This window comes from Perognathus longimembris, chromosome 17 (genome assembly GCF_023159225.1).
Source record: "Perognathus longimembris pacificus isolate PPM17 chromosome 17, ASM2315922v1, whole genome shotgun sequence".
In the NCBI taxonomy this organism is placed as follows: Eukaryota; Metazoa; Chordata; class Mammalia; order Rodentia; family Heteromyidae; genus Perognathus; species Perognathus longimembris.
In genome coordinates this window covers 14,148,574-14,166,168 of record NC_063177.1, presented here as the reverse complement: position 1 = coordinate 14,166,168, position 17,595 = coordinate 14,148,574, and the positions used below count along the sequence as shown (strand labels likewise).

General features: G+C 46.8%; 1 protein-coding gene across 4 annotated transcripts in view; it reads right to left on the bottom strand.

Moving 5' to 3' along the window:
- The window catches only part of Tom1l2 (target of myb1 like 2 membrane trafficking protein), a 139,069-nt gene that overhangs the window by 31,334 nt on the left and 90,140 nt on the right, over positions 1-17,595 (bottom strand). For all 4 annotated transcript variants that reach the window (XM_048366144.1, XM_048366143.1, XM_048366146.1 and 1 more), the window contains 4 exons: positions 17,078-17,156; positions 12,051-12,200; positions 4,231-4,365; positions 2,578-2,736 (listed from right to left, as the gene is read on the bottom strand). In XM_048366144.1, the coding sequence (XP_048222101.1) occupies positions 2,578-2,736; positions 4,231-4,365; positions 12,051-12,200; positions 17,078-17,156 (523 nt within the window). The remainder of the gene's footprint in view (positions 1-2,577; positions 2,737-4,230; positions 4,366-12,050; positions 12,201-17,077; positions 17,157-17,595) is intronic.

Sequence of the window (17,595 nt, the reverse complement as noted above, 5' to 3'; positions counted from 1 at the left end):
CACTCCCAATGGGAGACTCACATATACTGGCCAACATAAGGAACTGCCCTGAGACCCTGGAAGGAGCCCTAGAAGACTCAAGTGAGCATAGAAGCTACATCTGTGCAGCATTTGGAGGCAGTCCTATCCTCTCCTAGACTGTTTCTTCACCTGCAGCAAGAGGGTGATAACCCCACACCTCACCTGCCCAGCGCCTGGCATATATGGTTCCATGTTCTTTATTCCATGTATGGGCCCACTCCTGTATATAGCCCATAGATGGACTGGGTAGGTACTTTGCCTGCAGAAGACAGCTCCATGGTGCCTCCTCCCCTCAGTGAGGCCTTTCCCCCAGCTATCCTTCAGCCTCTCCTCTCTCTTGGCAAACTCTTAACTACTCAGGGCAGGTATGCTGAGCCCATTGCTGGCATACCATCAGTGTGATGGGTGCTTGGAAAGTTCTGTAAACTCAGCACAGGAAGGTGAGGCAGCAGATTTCACTCAATGATCAGCTGGAAGAACAGTCCAGGGCCTGAGAGGTTCTTGCTGGCATTTGTCTAGTGGATAGTCTAGTGGATATTCCCAAGGATTCTTTAATATCTTAGCTAAGAAGAGGTTTTGGGCAAGGGTGGCCTAGGAGTACTACCACTGGTGACCATGTGGGCTCTGAAGCAGCTCAGTCTGGGCACCACCTTTCCACTCTTTCCCAGAGATACCAGATTTCAAGGCTCCTGAACCACTGTGCTTACTCACGTTCACCATTCCAGAGATTCTTCTTGGCTGCTCTGGCTGTTGGAAGGTCCTTTCCAAGCACCCATCACACTGATGGTATGCCAGCAATGGGCTCAGTGGCCGTCTAGCTTTAAATACTTCCTTCTAAGCAAGCAGGGACAAACTCTAGACAAGGAAGCAGGGCTTGGAACTGAGATCTTATGTTCCCTTTAGGAAAGGCCCTGGCCATGTGGGTATTGATAAGGGGCAGTGTTTAGTGGTCCATGCTCATAGGAAGCATAGGTCCTACATTTCAGCTATGGGATTGGAACTCCTGCCCCATAGCACTTAGGGGCCACACAAGAATCTCCTCAATCTGCTAGATAGGCCCCTAGCTGCCCTATAGGGTAGGATTATCACTTGTTCTGGTGACAGGAGTCTGAGGTCAACTGTCTCGCCAAAGCCCCACAGTGAGTGGCAGAGTACAGCTCACACAGTGAGCAGCTGTGCGACTCTCAGCTTGATTCTTGCTTGTACCACATTCCCTCAGTGCTGGCAGAGAAGTGAGAGGGACATAGTCATGACACAACACAGCTGTCACCTACACAAAATAACCTGAACTGTTTTAATGAGCTTTCATAACAATGATCTTATGACAAATAGGAAATTAAGGATTTAGAGAACTATAAATATTGGGTAACTTTTTTCTAAGTCAGAACTATTATGAAATTATAGCTAATGGAAACCCTACAGATTCATCTAAAGATCAGTCTCTACAATTCATCTAAAAATACCCACTTTGGGCTAAAACTACATTGGCATCTCAGTAACCCAGAAAACAGGAGCTATATTTGAGATAAGGTGAGAATTCTGCTTCTAAAAAGCCTCCCTGGGCTGGGGATATGGCCTAGTGGCAAGAGTGCTTGCCTTGTATACATGAAGCCCTGGGTTCAATTCCCCAGCACCACATATATAGAAAATGGCCAGAAAGGGCGCTGTGGCTCAGTGGCAGAGTGCTAACCTTGAGCAAAAAGAAGCCAGGGACAGTGCTCAGGCCCTGAGTCCAAGGCCCAGGACTGGCCAAAAAAACAACTAAAAAGCCTCCCTGATTTTAGCCTCTGGATAACTCCATCGGTACCTTGCTGATGGGTTACTGGCCTCTGATGGCTGACATTTCTTACAGTTAATCTCTCTATGTGGCAGACAAGTTGTTCACAACTTGTCTATGGGGCTGGGAATATGGCCTAGTGGCAAGAGTGCTTGCCTCGTATACATGAGGCCCTGGGTTCGATTCCTCAGCACCACATATACAGAAAATGGCCAGAAGTGGCGCTGTGGCTCAAGTGGCAGAGTGCTAGCCTTGAGCAAAAAGAAGCCAGGGACAGTGCTCAGGCCCAGAGTCCAAGCCCCAGGACTGGCCAAAAAAAAAAACCCCACAAAAAAACAACAAACAACTTGTCTATGTTCTGTGCTTTTGGCCTTTGCTTTCTGCCACTAGCCTCCCCTACCTGGGGCCTACCTATGTACCTGCTCTGCAGGCAGGCCACTTGGTGTTCCCTGAGCTCTGTTCATCCCCACTATGCACAATGTCTGCACTAAGCTGCCACTGCTACACAGGCCTCACCTGACAAAGCCCCTGGGCTGTTTCAGGGTCCTCGGACTTCAGCTCCCAGGCTGTTTTCCAGGAGCTGGTGACTCCATGAAGTATTTGGCTTTGATCACAACAGTCTTTCATCCATCTCCTTGAATCCTTCCCCTACCTCCTTTTTTTTTCTGGTCTCCTATACCCAGCATAGTATCTGACTTGGGGAGGTCCCATGTGTTACCCTAGAAAAGTGCAGGAGGACAGCTAGCTGGTTTGTCTATGTCTGGGAAGTATGGAAGTACCTGTTCTGAATTGGCTGTGATGGGACCAGTCACATTCAGAGCTGGGGCCTGTGGAGCGGTGTAGGAAGCAGGAAGCGGTGAGGAATAGGAGCTGGTACTTGTCCTGTGCTGTGACTGGGACCTGGGCATGGTTGCAGCTGGATCCACTTCCGGGACACTCTGGCATGACAATAACAAAGTCTTTGGTTCACTTCGGTAGTCTATGCAGCCTGGCCTGGCACTAACCCAGCCCAGGTGGTACATTCTATTAGCATTCAAGGACCTTCTCTGTGCTTATCCAGTCACTTCATCTGGGTAACAGGGCTGCTGGTGGTTCCTCCCGCCCTCATGTCACAAGGAGCATGTGGCAGGCAGGCAACCAATACAACTCAAAAGGGCCCCACAGAGAAAGCTCTGTGTGCATTCTGGTCATAGTTCTATCATTAAGACCACCTCAGGACTGGAGTGGAGGGAGGGCTGTTATTTAGGTTTTGCTAATCACAAATTCTTATTTGGTACCACAGACTATGCTTTGGCCTTTACAAGTAGAATAATATAAATAGCAATTATGCAATTTACCGAATGTTCTTTGTAATTATAAGAACACCCAGTCTGTTCTGTCTAAGTCATTATTAGAAGAATAAAGCAGGTTATGTTTATACTACAAAGCATAGTAAGTGGTTTGGTGAGATCAGAATGAGAAATGCTTTGGAAAGTGGGCATCTCAGGTAACCTCATCAACCATAGCACAGGTGTTCACATGAGTTATGTACCCCAAACTGCCCTTCTCAAGACTCTCTTGCTAGACATGGGCAGGTACAAGTCAGCAAGGCCAAATGCACTGTGACAGGTACCTTTTCAGATCCTGAGTTTTCCTGGCTCTCACTCTGGGTCAGGAGCTGCTTCCCAGACATCAGAGAGACTTACTTCCCTGTGGAACCATGAATGGTACAGCCTTAATTCTGAGATATTTAATTCTGAGGTACAGACCCAGCTTCTGTGGGATGCCTTGACACAGACTTTTCCTGGGCTTTGAATTCCAAGGATGATAGAATTCAAGGATGCCAGAACTGATGCTGAATGCCCAGAGCTAAAATCATACTTCAGATGCATTTGACTGGACTGGGATACAGCTCAGTGGTAGAGTGTGTGCTTTGCATGCACAAAGCCCTGGGTTACATCCCCATGTACCACATTAAAAAAAAAAAAAGATTCAGTTGATGTGTTCTGTTGAAAAAATAGAAAGTTGCTCTTTTGTCCTTGATGTGTAATGTCACCCCTATTCCTGTTCCCAGGTATTCAGGTACTCCAGGGGATGGTGGATAAGATTCCCACTGACATTCTATAGGCCTTCGCAAAGCAGGTGCTAATGACCCTCACAGGATAGCTCCGCCCAAGCAGCCATCTCCTTGAAAACACTGAACTGATCCCTCTATTATATTCCTCCACAGCCAGTGTGAAAAACGGGGGAGACACAGCTGCCAGTTAATCACCAGTCAACCAGCTGTCTTCCTCTTGCATTCCCCTTGTTATTAAAAAGAAATGCCCTGGAGCTTTAAGAAAGCATGATGACAAGCTGAATAATTCAAAGGCAGCAGCAGAAGGGTGGTAGCAGTGGCTTGGCTGGCCAGTTCTATAGTTGGTCTTTCTAGAAAATGCCAGCTGGAAGCTTACCCGCTGGGGTGTGTGGATGGGGGATAAAGCATCCAAGTCTGCCATGGGAAATTCAATCCCCTTCCTCTTCAGCTCCTCATATATGTGCACAACACCGGTGAGATCAGGACTGCTCCGAAAGGCATCAGCCCATGCCTGGGAAGAGAGGAAGGCCTGTTAGATAGCAGTTCTTACCCAGGGCCACAAGGTGTGGAAAAATCAGCCTAGGCCTAAGGCCAGTGCTCTGCAACTCCTATTGCAAAAGGCACCGGGAAAAGCTTCCTCTGTTCTGCAATCGCTGCCATGACATGACTGGCAAAACCCTTTGCTTTCAATGGTGCTCTTGAGCGTGAACAAAAACACAAAACTTAATTCAGCATGCATTTCCTTGGAGAAGAGGCAGAGAAATAACACCTAAGCACCGTGGCGCATCCTAAGATGCAGGCATTTGCCTAATAGCAAGGAAATCAATTGGAGAGGCTGTTCGGCTGAAGGAAGTGGGTTTGCTTCAGTGCCTCCCAGTAGGATGCCTGCCCTCCTCAGTGGAGGCAGGAAAGGTAGGCAAATTGAGCATAAAGGAAAGGAGAAATTGATGAGGGATGGGAAAGCAAGGCTAACTCCAGATTTCCTCTATAGATCAGAGACTGCTAAAGCAGTCTAGTCTAGCCCAGCCCCATTACTGGCAGGTGGAATGACTCAAGCTCAGGGATGCAAGAACCCAAGGAGAGCTAGAACCCCGCTAGTGGCTGGAGTTCACCTGCGGGAGTCTTTGTTCCAGCCCCAACTTTCTTTCATTATGTTGTGCTGCTGGCAGTGTCAGAACACATCTGCCCACAGAACTATAATGGAAAGCAAGACCTGTAGACTCCTTTAAATGAAAACACACACAAAGATGAGAGAACAGAAAAATGAATGGATTACCATAACCATTAACTTATAAAACATTTTTTTGTAAATGTTGCTATTTGGAAGTTTCAGAATGTACACAAACCAGAACTGTATCTAAAGGGCTCCTCAGAATGTGGGTCCCTTCCCAGTGCTGTGCCCTTTACCAGATGTACATACCCAGAGGAGGAGGCAGCACCTCTTGCACCCATGGCACCATGGCACTGACTGTAATGTTGTCAGAGCATTTAAAAATGGCCTCCTGCCTCCAGCAATGTGATCTAACCAATCCCCAGGCAGCCACAGAAACTCTATCTGTAACTAACAAACCCACTGGAAGTTGAAAGGTCAGTTTCCAAAAGGCCTCCTTAATTAGGCCTAGTGTATCTCACTTACTGCAAACAGCACTGTCGGCTTGACTTTCTTTACTTGGTGCCCTTATTTCATTTGCATATTCAGGGATTGAATGCCACCGTGGCATCAAGACAGCCTGTCTGGGCCAACACTTGCTTTTAGATTTTGAGGCATGCTGAATATGCCTACAGAGGCTGTCAGGAAGACTCAGCTGGAAAGAATGCTGCCTCCATCAGCCATATCCCCTCCACTGCTCCAGAGCCCACTCCCACCTGCTGCTCGGCAACTTCCTTCAAAATCCAGCTGAGTCCTATGACTCCAACACTGTTTTAGCATTTCAGTTTAGTGCCCAAACTTGAGAGTCTAGCATTAAAGTGGAGCATAATGGTCAAATGTTTGCCTAGCATGCACAGGGACATTTAATTTCCATCCTTAGTGTAACAAAAAATAATAATAAATAACTGCGAGTCTAAAGACCACATTCACAGTCCACGGGGTGGGGGGGACTTAGGAAAAAAATCATGGCAGTTTCTCCTTGTGACACAACATACTTCTGTTTCCACGGGAGAACAAATGGTTCCAGAAACCCCTATTTATTTCCTTTGTTCCCCACCCAGGCTAAATTTGAGACAATAAGAAAAAGGGTTTGGAGAGTGGCTCAAGTGGTAGAGCTCTTTTCTAGTGAGCATAAACCCCTGAGTTCAAATCCCTAAACAAGGGAAGATGAGGAAGAAGAAAGAGGGGGAAGTAGAAGGGAGGAGGAAGAGGAAGAAGGAGGAGGAAGAAAGAGAAGGGGAGGAAAAAGAAGGGGGAGAAAAGAGGAGTAGGATTAGAGAACCATGGTGCTGTCTTCTGTCAGTGGACATTTTTCAGGGCCCCCTTGCATAGAATTCCCCTCCCCTGAATTCACAAAGATTCATAGGAGCAGTTCTGCAGCCCAATTTGGTCCAGTCACCTCTTCCTCCCAGGAGCTCAGTCCCAGGCCTCAGGGAGAGGTCTTTGGATAAAGAAACTGTCTTCTATAAATGTGGGCCTTGAGAAGTCAGCACAGGACAAGGGGACAGAGATAGAAAAAGAGCAGCTGGTGTTCTGAGAGGAGCAGACATGCAACGGGAGGACTTGGAGGGCTTTCCTGATCCCTTCTGTCCTTTCCCAGGTCCAGACACATCCTTGGCCTGTGTGACCAGGGCTTCTGGGAGGCTCAGCTTTGTCAGGACAATCTTTCCTCTTTGCCTAGGCAAGCACAGTTGGCGTCTGTTATTTGCAGTCTTGACTAATGTACCCTGTCCCCACCTGCTACAATTCTAGCCCATGTCTGGGACCCCTGGGCAGCCCGGGTGAGATGGCTGCTAACAGAGCATATGTTCATGACAGCAATCTCCACTGATTAAGACTCTGATGCCAACAGATGAACAAAAGGGGGAGAGAGCTTTAAAGGAACAGTCCTATGTAAAAGTGCAGAGATGGGAGCCTAGAGGTGCCATGTATTCCTCAGCATCTTCATGGGACATGCTTAAATAACAGTGTTCCTGTGGCCCACCCCTCACCCTTTGACAGACACACACTTCTCTTGTCATTGCACAGAAAAGGCCATCAGTCAACAGCTGTCAAGTTAAATTGAAGTCAATTCTCATAGTTACTAAGCATCCTTATTTCCCTACCTCCACACACAGAGGAAAGATAGCCACTTATGCTGTCAACAGACAATGACAGTGATAAAGTAAGGTCCCCTCTAGAAGGCTGAGGCAGCAGAGAATCCTCCATAGGGGAGCTGTGGCAACCAAAGATCTGGGCTTCCCCAGGTCCCTGGTCTGGGGGCCAGGAATGGGAGGGAGGAGGGGGACAGGCTGCCTCTCCAGTAGCAGCCTTATAGGGAAGTCATGGCAACAGGACTGTTGTCATTCTCTCAGGGTCCCCTGTTATATGCACTGGCTAGTTAATGGGAGAAGTGGCCACTTCATCAGCAGCCATGCTCTACCTAATTCCCTCTTTTCCTGCCCATAGGGGCAGTCAGGAAGGCTGGAAGATAGCCATTTCTGCTTTTATTTCCTTCATTCCTTTGGACTGTACACTAAAGGACAGACACAAACATGTACCACATCCTATTCACATCCTATTCACTTCTGTATCCTTCAAGGTTTTGACTGTTTTTGAGTTATCAACTTTTAGACCCACAAATTGTTTATTTAAACTATGGGTCTTGAAATACTACTGGGTAAAAGGAAGCTTTGTCATCTCCTGCTAATTGGGGTCTCCAGTGACAGGGTCTCCAGAGCGATCCAGTGGCTTTCACTTGAGGGAATCTAGGGGACACATTTTCCATCGGATGTTTTCGAGTCAGCTGCCAGGTCTCTGATACTTTTGAAGAACACAATCCCTCCAGCTTCTCCTGCCCTCTTACCCTCCCACCCCCACCCCCAATCAGCTCACTTTCTACAGTGGAAAAAGAACCTGCAGTGGAAAGATAGAGTATTTTTAGGCTTTCTGAGGAACAGAGAGGGGCAGGAGGCATGACCAGGCTGAAGTTGTTTTATAGGATGATGACCCTATTTCTGATACCCAAGACAATTTCAGGGCTGATGACCAGTGGCTCACACCTGTAATCCCAGCTACTCAGGAGATACAGATTGGGAGGATCAAGGACCAAGGCCAGGCTGGGAAAAAAGTTCACAAGATTCCCAATCTCAACAGAAAAAGCTGGGTGGTGACACATGTCCTGCCATTCCAACATAATGGGAAGTGTAAATAGGAAGAGTGCCATTCAGGCCAGCCTGGGCAAGATTCTTTCAAGAAATAACCAGAGCAAAAAAGGGATGGAGGCATGGTTCGAGTGATAGAGTACATGCCTAGCAAGTAGAAGTCTTGAGTTCAAGCCCTCATACTGCTCAAAAAAAAAAAAAAGAAAAAAGAAAATCCATCAGGGAAAGCCTGAGGATGGCACAGCATGGCAACATCCTTCAACAGACAGAATTTAATGAGAGGAAACAAAAGATAGCATAAGCCCTGAGACACGCCAAGGGAAAACTTGAGAGTGAAAGAAAAAGATGATGATCAGTGAAGTCTGTAGTAGCCAAGGGATGGGGCTGAGCCTTAAGGAGCTTAACCAAGCATCTCTGCTATCAATATTCTTCTGATCCTTCCTGCTAGGGGGAGTGACCCCACTTAGAAGAGCAGATGCCCGTGTGGGGTTAGCCTACTAAGGCCTCCTACCTGAGTAGGGTAAACAGCCCAAGAATCAGGCTTGGGAAAGGAGAATGGTTTTCTTTGAGTGTTCTGAGGGGCAGGGCCCTGCAGAGAACACAAGCTTGAAGGTTTTTCTTTTTAATGGATAGGGTGGGGAAGATGGGGGGGCCATCAATGGACAGGCAGCTAGAAGACAGATGAGGAACAGGATGAAGTACAGGAGGGGAGGAAGGGATGTGTCGTCTGGATTCTCTCTCCTTTGCAGTGCTGGAAATGAAACCAGGGCCTCCCATGTGTCTGGCAGCCGCTCTACCAATGAGCCATACCCCTATCCTCTGGATTCTCTTCACAGCCAACCTAGGGGGCTCCTGATGGCAAACATGTGCCATTGTGATGAACACTCAAGGAAGTGATCAGGGGATGGTTGGCTGGACACAGGCAGACATAAGAGGACAAAGTCCAGCCCTACCTCCCAACAAGCATAGGAGACTTTGGAAATGGTACTTTGATGCACAGCCTACCCTCTGTCCCTCCACACAGTGTCAGCCCTTCCCATCTTGAGGTAACATATGAGGCAGTGGGTTTAGGCCAATCACTAGAAATCAAAACCAAGGGCTCCCCTTCTGTGAAGAGCCTCCGGCACACTTAATGAGTAGGAGACTGGTAGGGCTTATCTTCACTTTAAAAGCTTTTTAAGTACTTATCCATCCAACCCACTTTTCTGGACTGGAAAGTTTAGAGTTATACCTACCCTAGATTTCAAAAGCCAGCTGAATTTCTTCCTAGCCCCACACATTTGCAAAACTTAGTCCCTCCTGTGAACCTGCTGGCTGCCAAAGGGCAGGCCCAGGAATGACCTAGCCCTACTTCCCGAGACATTGGGCTCCAGAGAGCACTAAGAAGCATCCTGAAAACAAGGTAGTGAGGGAGACTGTACTGTGCTGGCACCCACATGGTTAGTGGACCCTCTTTCCAATCCACTGGGATTTATATTAGACTGCTACCTAACCACAGAGCCAATGATCTGTCACCTCTCGAATACATCCTCCTCCCTCTCTCCTCTTCCTCTTCTCCTGGGGTTGCGAAAACTATCATACAGGATGTTTCCTTCACATCCTGCCACAATGAGCCCAGCAAACAGCTGTCTCTATACAAGGAGTTCCGGATGGGGCACCCCATCTTTTTTTTTTTTGCCAGTCTTAGGACTTGAACTCAGGGCTTGGCACTGTACCTGAGTTTCTTTTACTCAAGGCTAGCACTTTACCACTTAAACCACAGCACCACTTCTGGTTTTTTCTGTTTGTGGCACTAAAGAATCAAAACCTAGGGCTTCGTGCATGCTAAACAAGCACTCTACCACTAAGCTACATTCCCAGCCCTTGCACCCCATCTTTTATGTGAAGAAAGCTACCATTTGTTTTCCCAGCAGCAGTTTGTGGGGGTGACTCAGTGTGTAGCCACAGAAGAAGAGGCTATGGTGTAGAAGTGGAGGGGAGGAAGAGAGTATACTCATGGAAAGGAGGTGGGTGGGATGAGGAGACAGGGATAACTCTAGAGGAAGAGCTCAGTTATTCTCATGCTCTCCCTTCCCCTGAGCTTCAGTGAGCTACATTTATCCACTAAATACCATTTAGCTTACTGAAATGTTCTAGACCCAGGAGACACTGTGTCCCTGAGCTGTAGAAACCTTTAGTGAGGCAGACCACAGAAGAGTTAGCAACTCCAGGATGAAAGACAAAAGAGAGTGATATGAGAGTGTAGGGGAGGTCTGGGGAGGACTTTCCAGACAGCCACAGGCAGTATGCCTCAGGCTCCTCTCCAGTCTCAGGCTTACCCAGCCCAGTCACTTGAGAGGCTCTGTGCAATACCTTGGCTCCCCTGTCTATGTCCCTCAGCCCCTCAAGCCTGATGCCTGCTGCTGCCCTTGCTGACATCCCACTCCATTCCCTGGCTTTGCCTTCACTCTCCTGTTGGCTCCCTCAAGCCTTATTTCACTTCTGCCAACATGGGTGACCTATCCACATTGGATGTCATATGGATTTGTTGTTTTGTTTTGTTTTTTGCCAGTCTTGGGGCTTGAACTCAGGGCCTGAGCACTGTCCCTGGCTTCTTTTTGCTCAAGGCTAGCTCTCTACCACTTGAGCCAGAGCACCACTTCCCGCTTTTTCTGTTTATGTGGTGCTGAGGAATTGAACCCAGGGCTTCATGTATATGAGGTGAGCACTTTGCCACTAGGCCATATTCCCAGCCCTCCTATGGATTTATGCAAGCTGCCACCAGATTTATATATCCTTACTGCCTAAAGGACCAAGCCCAAGCCATTTAGCATACACAGCACATAGCCCTGCCATCCTCTGGCCTCATCTCCTGTCCCCACATGCCTAGACTAACACTCTATTACACTAGATACTTTAAAAAGATATCCACAAATCTCTGGCCCTCACCTCTTCAAGAGATAAAATCTAATCTTCCTACCTTTGCAGCTGGGCCTAGTAACTTCCTTTTAACAAAATGTGATTTAAAAGAAAGATAATGTATATAACTTCCTTGACATCCATTTAGTGGGAAACTCAGGTCTCCAGTCAACAGTTAGTAAGAAACTGAGGTTTCTTGTCTATAGCCATTGGGGGAGGAGGGTGTGTGCCCTCTTGGGAGCACAACCTCCAGTCACAGTGGCACCTCAGGACAAATACAGCCCCATGAGAGACCCCAAGCCAGCATCTCCCAGACAAGCTGCTTCTGGGTACCTGGGGGCCCTCAGAAACCAGGAGATGATATAAACACCTGTTGTGTTAAGCTGCTAAGTTTTGGGTAATTTGTTACAGAGATATGAATAATGAAGGTACTTCCAATGTGTCAACTGCTCTCCTGATGCTTCTGGGCCTTTGAGCATGCTATTCTCTGCCTCAGATGCTTCTTTTTATTTTATTTCATTGTAAAGGTAATATACAGAGCAGATACTTCTTATATTCTGTCCTTTCTACAAGCTTCTCCCTCACTCCTCAAAGTCTGATAAAAAAAAATCACTGCTTCAGTAAGACATTCCTAAAATCATTCTTACCCCAGAATTTTTCCTTTCTCTACAACCTCACAAACCCTGCACACAGGTCCAGCATGGCCCTTCCTACTCTGCATTGTCTCAAAACCCTGTTCAAGAACCCCAACCTGCCAGCCTTGTGGGCAGCAAAGGGATAGGCACCCAGAAGAATTCCTGAAGCTCTGTCAAGTGGCTGGAGAGCCACCACTTAGCCTTTCATTCCACTGGGATGGATATACAAAAATACTTTTTGTTTTTTCAAAAGTACTTATTTTGTAGTATATATTTAAACCGGAAAGTCTTTTCTCTCTCATTTAAATGGTCAAAGAGCATGAAGATGCATCAAGGACCCCAACAAGTCAGGTGAGGGAAGCCAGCCTACCTGGATCAGAGCAAGCACTTTGTCCTGTACAATGGTGGGAGGGTTGTTCTTAGGAGAGATGATTTTGACCAGAACACTGTCAATGAAGTCTCGGTTGGCCACAAGGATATGGAAGCGGTGGCCACAGTTCTTTACACATGTCTCCAGCACCTGATGTGGAGAGAAATGTGAGAGGTTACCACTGTGGAAGCTAGTGGAGACACTGGGAACTGGGGCGGACATCTGAGTTCCCCACCCTGTCTTGTTCCTAGATCATCTTCCTGACATATCTCCTCTAGAGTCAAACCTCTGCGCACACACATTCCCACACTCTAATTCAGCGGCTCCTGTGGGATGACAGCAGCCGGTGCTGACTGAAAGCTCCTGTCCCTGCACAATAATCAGGCAATTAGTTGGTAATTGAGGCACCGGTTTTGCATGAGAAGGATGCTGGTGTTTTAATGGGATCAAAATGACTGAGCGGTCCCTGAAAATTAGCATTTTAACTCCTCTCTCTGGGCCTCTGGGTGTGAGAAATTAACCAATGGGACACAGGCTCTGTTACAGGAGGAGGCTGCTGTGACAGCTTGAATTGTCAGTGAGTTACTGGCCCTTGTGTATGGAGAAGCAAACACAGATATGCGCGTGTGCACGCACGTGCGCGTGCGCACACACACACACATTCTGCTTCTGCTGATCAATTCAGCAATGACAAGGGATCTTTTACCCTTGACAAATGGTTTGTGGGACTCAGTTGCTAGTTGGTTTTAAGATCCAGCTTCAGGTCACATCTTGCCCACTCCTGCCTTGTCTGGGGAGGTCCTCAGGCCTCAGCAGTTCAGAGAGACTAGATGATGGATTCTGACCATGTGTCAATGTGGGCTTGATTGGCAGCTGATACTTCTTCCCTGTATGGCCTAGGACAAGCCTCTCTGGACCTCAGCATCCTCATCTGCAAAGAAGATGAGCTCTCCCTCAAAGGATGGTTGGAAGTTAAGAGAGGATATATATGGAGCACTTAGCAGTGTCCTGTACAAGCTAGGGAATCACTATGATTGTAGAATAGTAATTCAGAAGGCAGGTAAAGGGAGATCCTACTCTCTTACAGGGCAAATGACAGGTCTCTTGGAGTCTAAAGGTATGATTAGGATGGTTTCTCAGAGTTTGCTTTTAGTACAAGGAATTTGAACTTAGGGCCTCATGCTTGCAGGCAAGTGCTCACCACTTGAGCTATACCAACCTGAGATCACAAATCTCCTAACTACAGCCACTAAAGTAGCTGGAATTATAGGTAAGAACTTCCATGTCTGGCTTGTTTTGTTGAGATGGGGTTGTCTCACTATTTTTCCCAGACTGGCATTAAGCTGTTATCCTACTCATCTCTATCTCCTGAGCTGCTAGGATTATAGACCTAGAAGCCACCATGCAGGGCTGCACCAGCTTTGAACATAATTCTTGGATCCTCTGGGTTCCGTGGAAAACAGCCTGTCCTTTCCAAGTGGCTCAGTCATCTGACTGAGGAATGTTTTCTATGGGATATCACCAGCAATGAGGGGCATTTCTTTTTATTCTTTTTTTAAAAAAATTTATTGTCAAACTGATGTACAGAGAGGTTACAGTTTCATACATTAGGCATTGGATACATTTCTTATACTGTTTGTTACCTCCTCCCTCATTCCCCCCTCACTCCCCCTTTCCCTTTCCCCCCATGAGTTGTTCAGTTGATTTACACCAGTTTTGCAAGTATTGCTTTTGTAGTCGTTTGTCTTCTTACCCTGTGTCTCTTGATTTGAGAGGCATTTCTGATTGCCTCACTTAGAGTCATTTACTCAAACTCATCTGGCCATGGGTTAACTTACACAGTCATTCAAAATTATGATTCATGGGGCTGGGAATATGGCCTAGTGGCAAGAGTGCTTGGCTCATATACATGAGGCCCTGGGTTCAATTCCTCAGCACCACATATATAGAAAATGGCCAGAAGTGGCGCTGTGGCTCAAGTGGCAGAGTGCTAGCCTTGAGCAAAAAAGAAGCCAGGGACAGTGCTCAGGCCCTGAGTTCACGGCCTAGGACTGGAAAAAAAAAAAAATTATGATTCATACCATCATACTTTTCCTCGGCTAAACACTATCAGAAAGAAAGGTCCCAAACTGACATTGACTAATGCTGCCTACATGCAGGCACTATGACATCCCTCTATAGCTTACATAATTTCAATCCATTCTCACAACTAAAACTCTTTAAGTAAATATTCTACCTCATTTTTTAAAAGTTAGGCGGCCTACAAAAGTAAAGAGATGAGTCTAGGTACAAGTTGGTTAATGCCAGAGGCAGAATGAGAATTCTGATCTGCCTTCTCAGAAGCCCTGGTCTCCTCACATACCTGGGGACACCAGGCCATCACTCTAGCCCAGCTCTCCTCCAATGAGTTGTACAGTGAGATGCCCTCAGGCATCAAACAGAGTATACTCCATTTCTTATCTCCTACTTTGTTCCTTGAAATAACCCTAGAAAGTGGACACTATCCCACTTTGAAGATGAGGAAGTGGAAGTTCAGAGGTACCTAGGGGCCAGAGTGGGACTACTGATGCCCAAGTCCTGCACTCTGCTCCATGTACTCAGGAAGTCTCCCTCAGAATCTTCAGGGCTGCCACACAACCCTGGTTTTACTCAGTCAAGGGGGCTGCTTTTATCTGATTTGGGGTGACCATAAGGTGAACAGAACTCATGTTCAGTGATCTGTGGGGGGTAGCCACAGGAGCCAGAGAGGTGCTTCTTGCCCCCAAGCAGCTTTCAGGTAATCTTTCTTTAGGATTCTATACAGCCTCCTCTTGACTCAGTCAGGGCTGCTAGGCTAGGCCAATGACTGAAGAACTCTTACCTCATGAGGAGCAGGTAGAGAAGGGCAAGGCAGGAGGTAGGGGAGCAAGTATGGGTGACCACAACAGGAAACAAAGGCAGGCTGTGGTCAGATGACAGGAAAACCTATGGCTCTGTCTCTACTCCCTGGGTAAAGACTTCAGTTCTGGACAACAGACCTCAAAGCCCACGGGTCCCAGCTTGCTCTTGGAATTTCCTGATGTGTACATGTTACAGAGAAGCTCACACCGATCTAAGCAGGAGACCCCAGGAATCTTCTCTAGGCTAGCAAGAGCCACTTCAGGCCACCCTCACCAAAATGCCCCCAGTGGATGTGTTCCTGTAGGTTCTAGGACATAAAGTACAGTAGCAACTTTCTGGGATCAGCCAAAACCCACAGGCATAAAAGCAATCAGAAGTGGACAACTTGGGCATATATACCGAGGCTGAAGCAGACAGCTCCTTAGGAGTTCTAATGCCTACTTTGAGAAAATATAAACTGTCTTGGTGGGGACAGATATGAAGCTTAGGAAAGAGCCACAAAAAGCAGGAGAACTGCCAGCAACCAACAAAACAAATTAGGCCATCAAGGTAGATGTAATGGGCTGGGAATATGGCCTAGTGGCGAGAGAGCTTGCCTCGTATACATGAGGCCCCAGGTTCGATTCCCCAGCACCACATATACAGAAAACGGCCAGAAGTGGCGCTGTGGCTCAAGTGGCAGAGTGCTAGCCTTGAGCAAAAAGGAAGCCAGGGACAGTGCTCAGGCCCTGAGTCCAAGGCCCAGGACTGGCCAAAAAAAAAAAAAAAGGTAGATGTAAACATGAAATGTGTGCCAGGCAGGGGCCTGGATACGAGGACAACAGCTCTGAATACCGACATGTCTCCTAAAGCTATTACTGGATTTATAGCAAAGACGTGACTAGTTGCAAGGCCAGGTGTATCAGCCAGGCCTTGCTGTAGGAAGGCTAGAAAATGAAGTCTCTTTGGAAAGGTTTCTACCCATGATGGCCACCAGGAAGCTGGTGTGTGAGAAAGCAGTGTTAGACACCAGAAAAATGCTCTGACATGTTCAAGCTCCTTCCCTGTTGATGTGAAGGGGTGACTTTCATGATAACTATAGCTCAAATTCTGAGTGAAAAAAATTTACAACTTTCAACTATTTCTCAATTGGACTCTTCTCCTTTACTATTCAATTCTCAGGCAGAAGAGAACTGTTCTAATAAGTTTTGGGTTTTTACTTAGGGGAAAAACTTCCCAAACTTCTCTGCTTTAAAAGGAAACACATTATGGCTGTTTTGGATAAATAACCTACTATTTCAGACCTACAGAAGTCGACATGCTGACCTGTTATAGTTTCCACTATAAAAACTGACTGTGGCCCAGATTTGCCACATCTGAAACACTGTTAGCTTTCAAGACAGAAATAGCATCTGAAGTCTCCCTTTTAACTGTCTGACTTAAGAAGAGCAAAAAGCTGTACTCTTCTACCTGAAAAGAATCTCTTGGCTAACTTTTTAAAAGATCTTTAGACTATTTTCAATTTTTTGCACCAAACAAAACACCGTTTTATGATGACAACCCAGTTTGGCACCTTACTAATTGTGAAGGCTGGGCAAAACCTTGAGACCTTTTCTAAGCCAGTCTGTATGAGGGGGTAATGAAATACATTTAGGAAAATGGATGTACACATCTCTACTGACATCTGAAGAGTTTGGTGTTGTCCAGAACAGGCGCTGGACAGATGGAGGTAAATATCTTTATAAAGAAAAAATGGCTCCAATTAACCACCTGAAAACTGGAGGTGGTTGCTGTGGCTCAAAGCAGTAGAGCATTAGCCTTGAGCTAAAGAGCTCAGGGACAGTTCTTAGGCCCCCAAGTTCAAGCCCTACAATTGACAAAAAAAAAAAAAAGAGGAAATAGATAGCAAGTATCTCACAGTGGGCTGATGGCAGGAAGGGAAACCACCCTGGCTCCTCTGCTCTTGGCTCTGTACCTAACAGTGCTACCCACACCGATTGCTGCTGTTATATACTTTTACCATACCCAAGGGCATAGCAGAAGGCTGTGCTGAACACTAGCAGCACAGTTCAAGCACTAAGAAGCTGTGTGAGAAGGCAGAGGGAAGGCCATGGAAAGGATAAGGCTGGAAATATACAGAGGTTCTCCTCTTAGGAGAGAATGCTCACCGTCAGTGCCAGCATCACCTCTCTGTAGTTCCGATTCCCACTAAGCCTCTTCTTCAGAGCTCGAATAGCATCCTTTGGCCTGGAGAAAACAATAGACACATTAGGGTCCTCACAGGGGAACTAGCTGATAGATTCACTCCCATTGTCAGCCAGTACATGTAACAAGATTATTCACTTTAGCATGTTTGCAGCCATAAAAGATTTGAAACAAATTGAATGTCCACCGACAGGATCAATTATATCACAGTTCATCTACACAGGAGAATACTATGCAGCTGCAAAGAAAAATAAAGGAAGTCCTTGCCAAGTGCTGGTGGAAACTCAGAAGGCTGAGGTCTGAGGATCCAGGTTGGAAGCCAGCCCACACAGGAAAGTCTGTGAGACAATTATCTCCACTAAAACCTATTTTTTAAATAGTCCAGAAGTGGAGCTATAGCTCAAGTGGTAGACCACTAGCCTTGATCAGGGACCCAGACCCAGAGCTTAAGCCCCAGGACCAGCAAAAAAAAAAAAAAAAA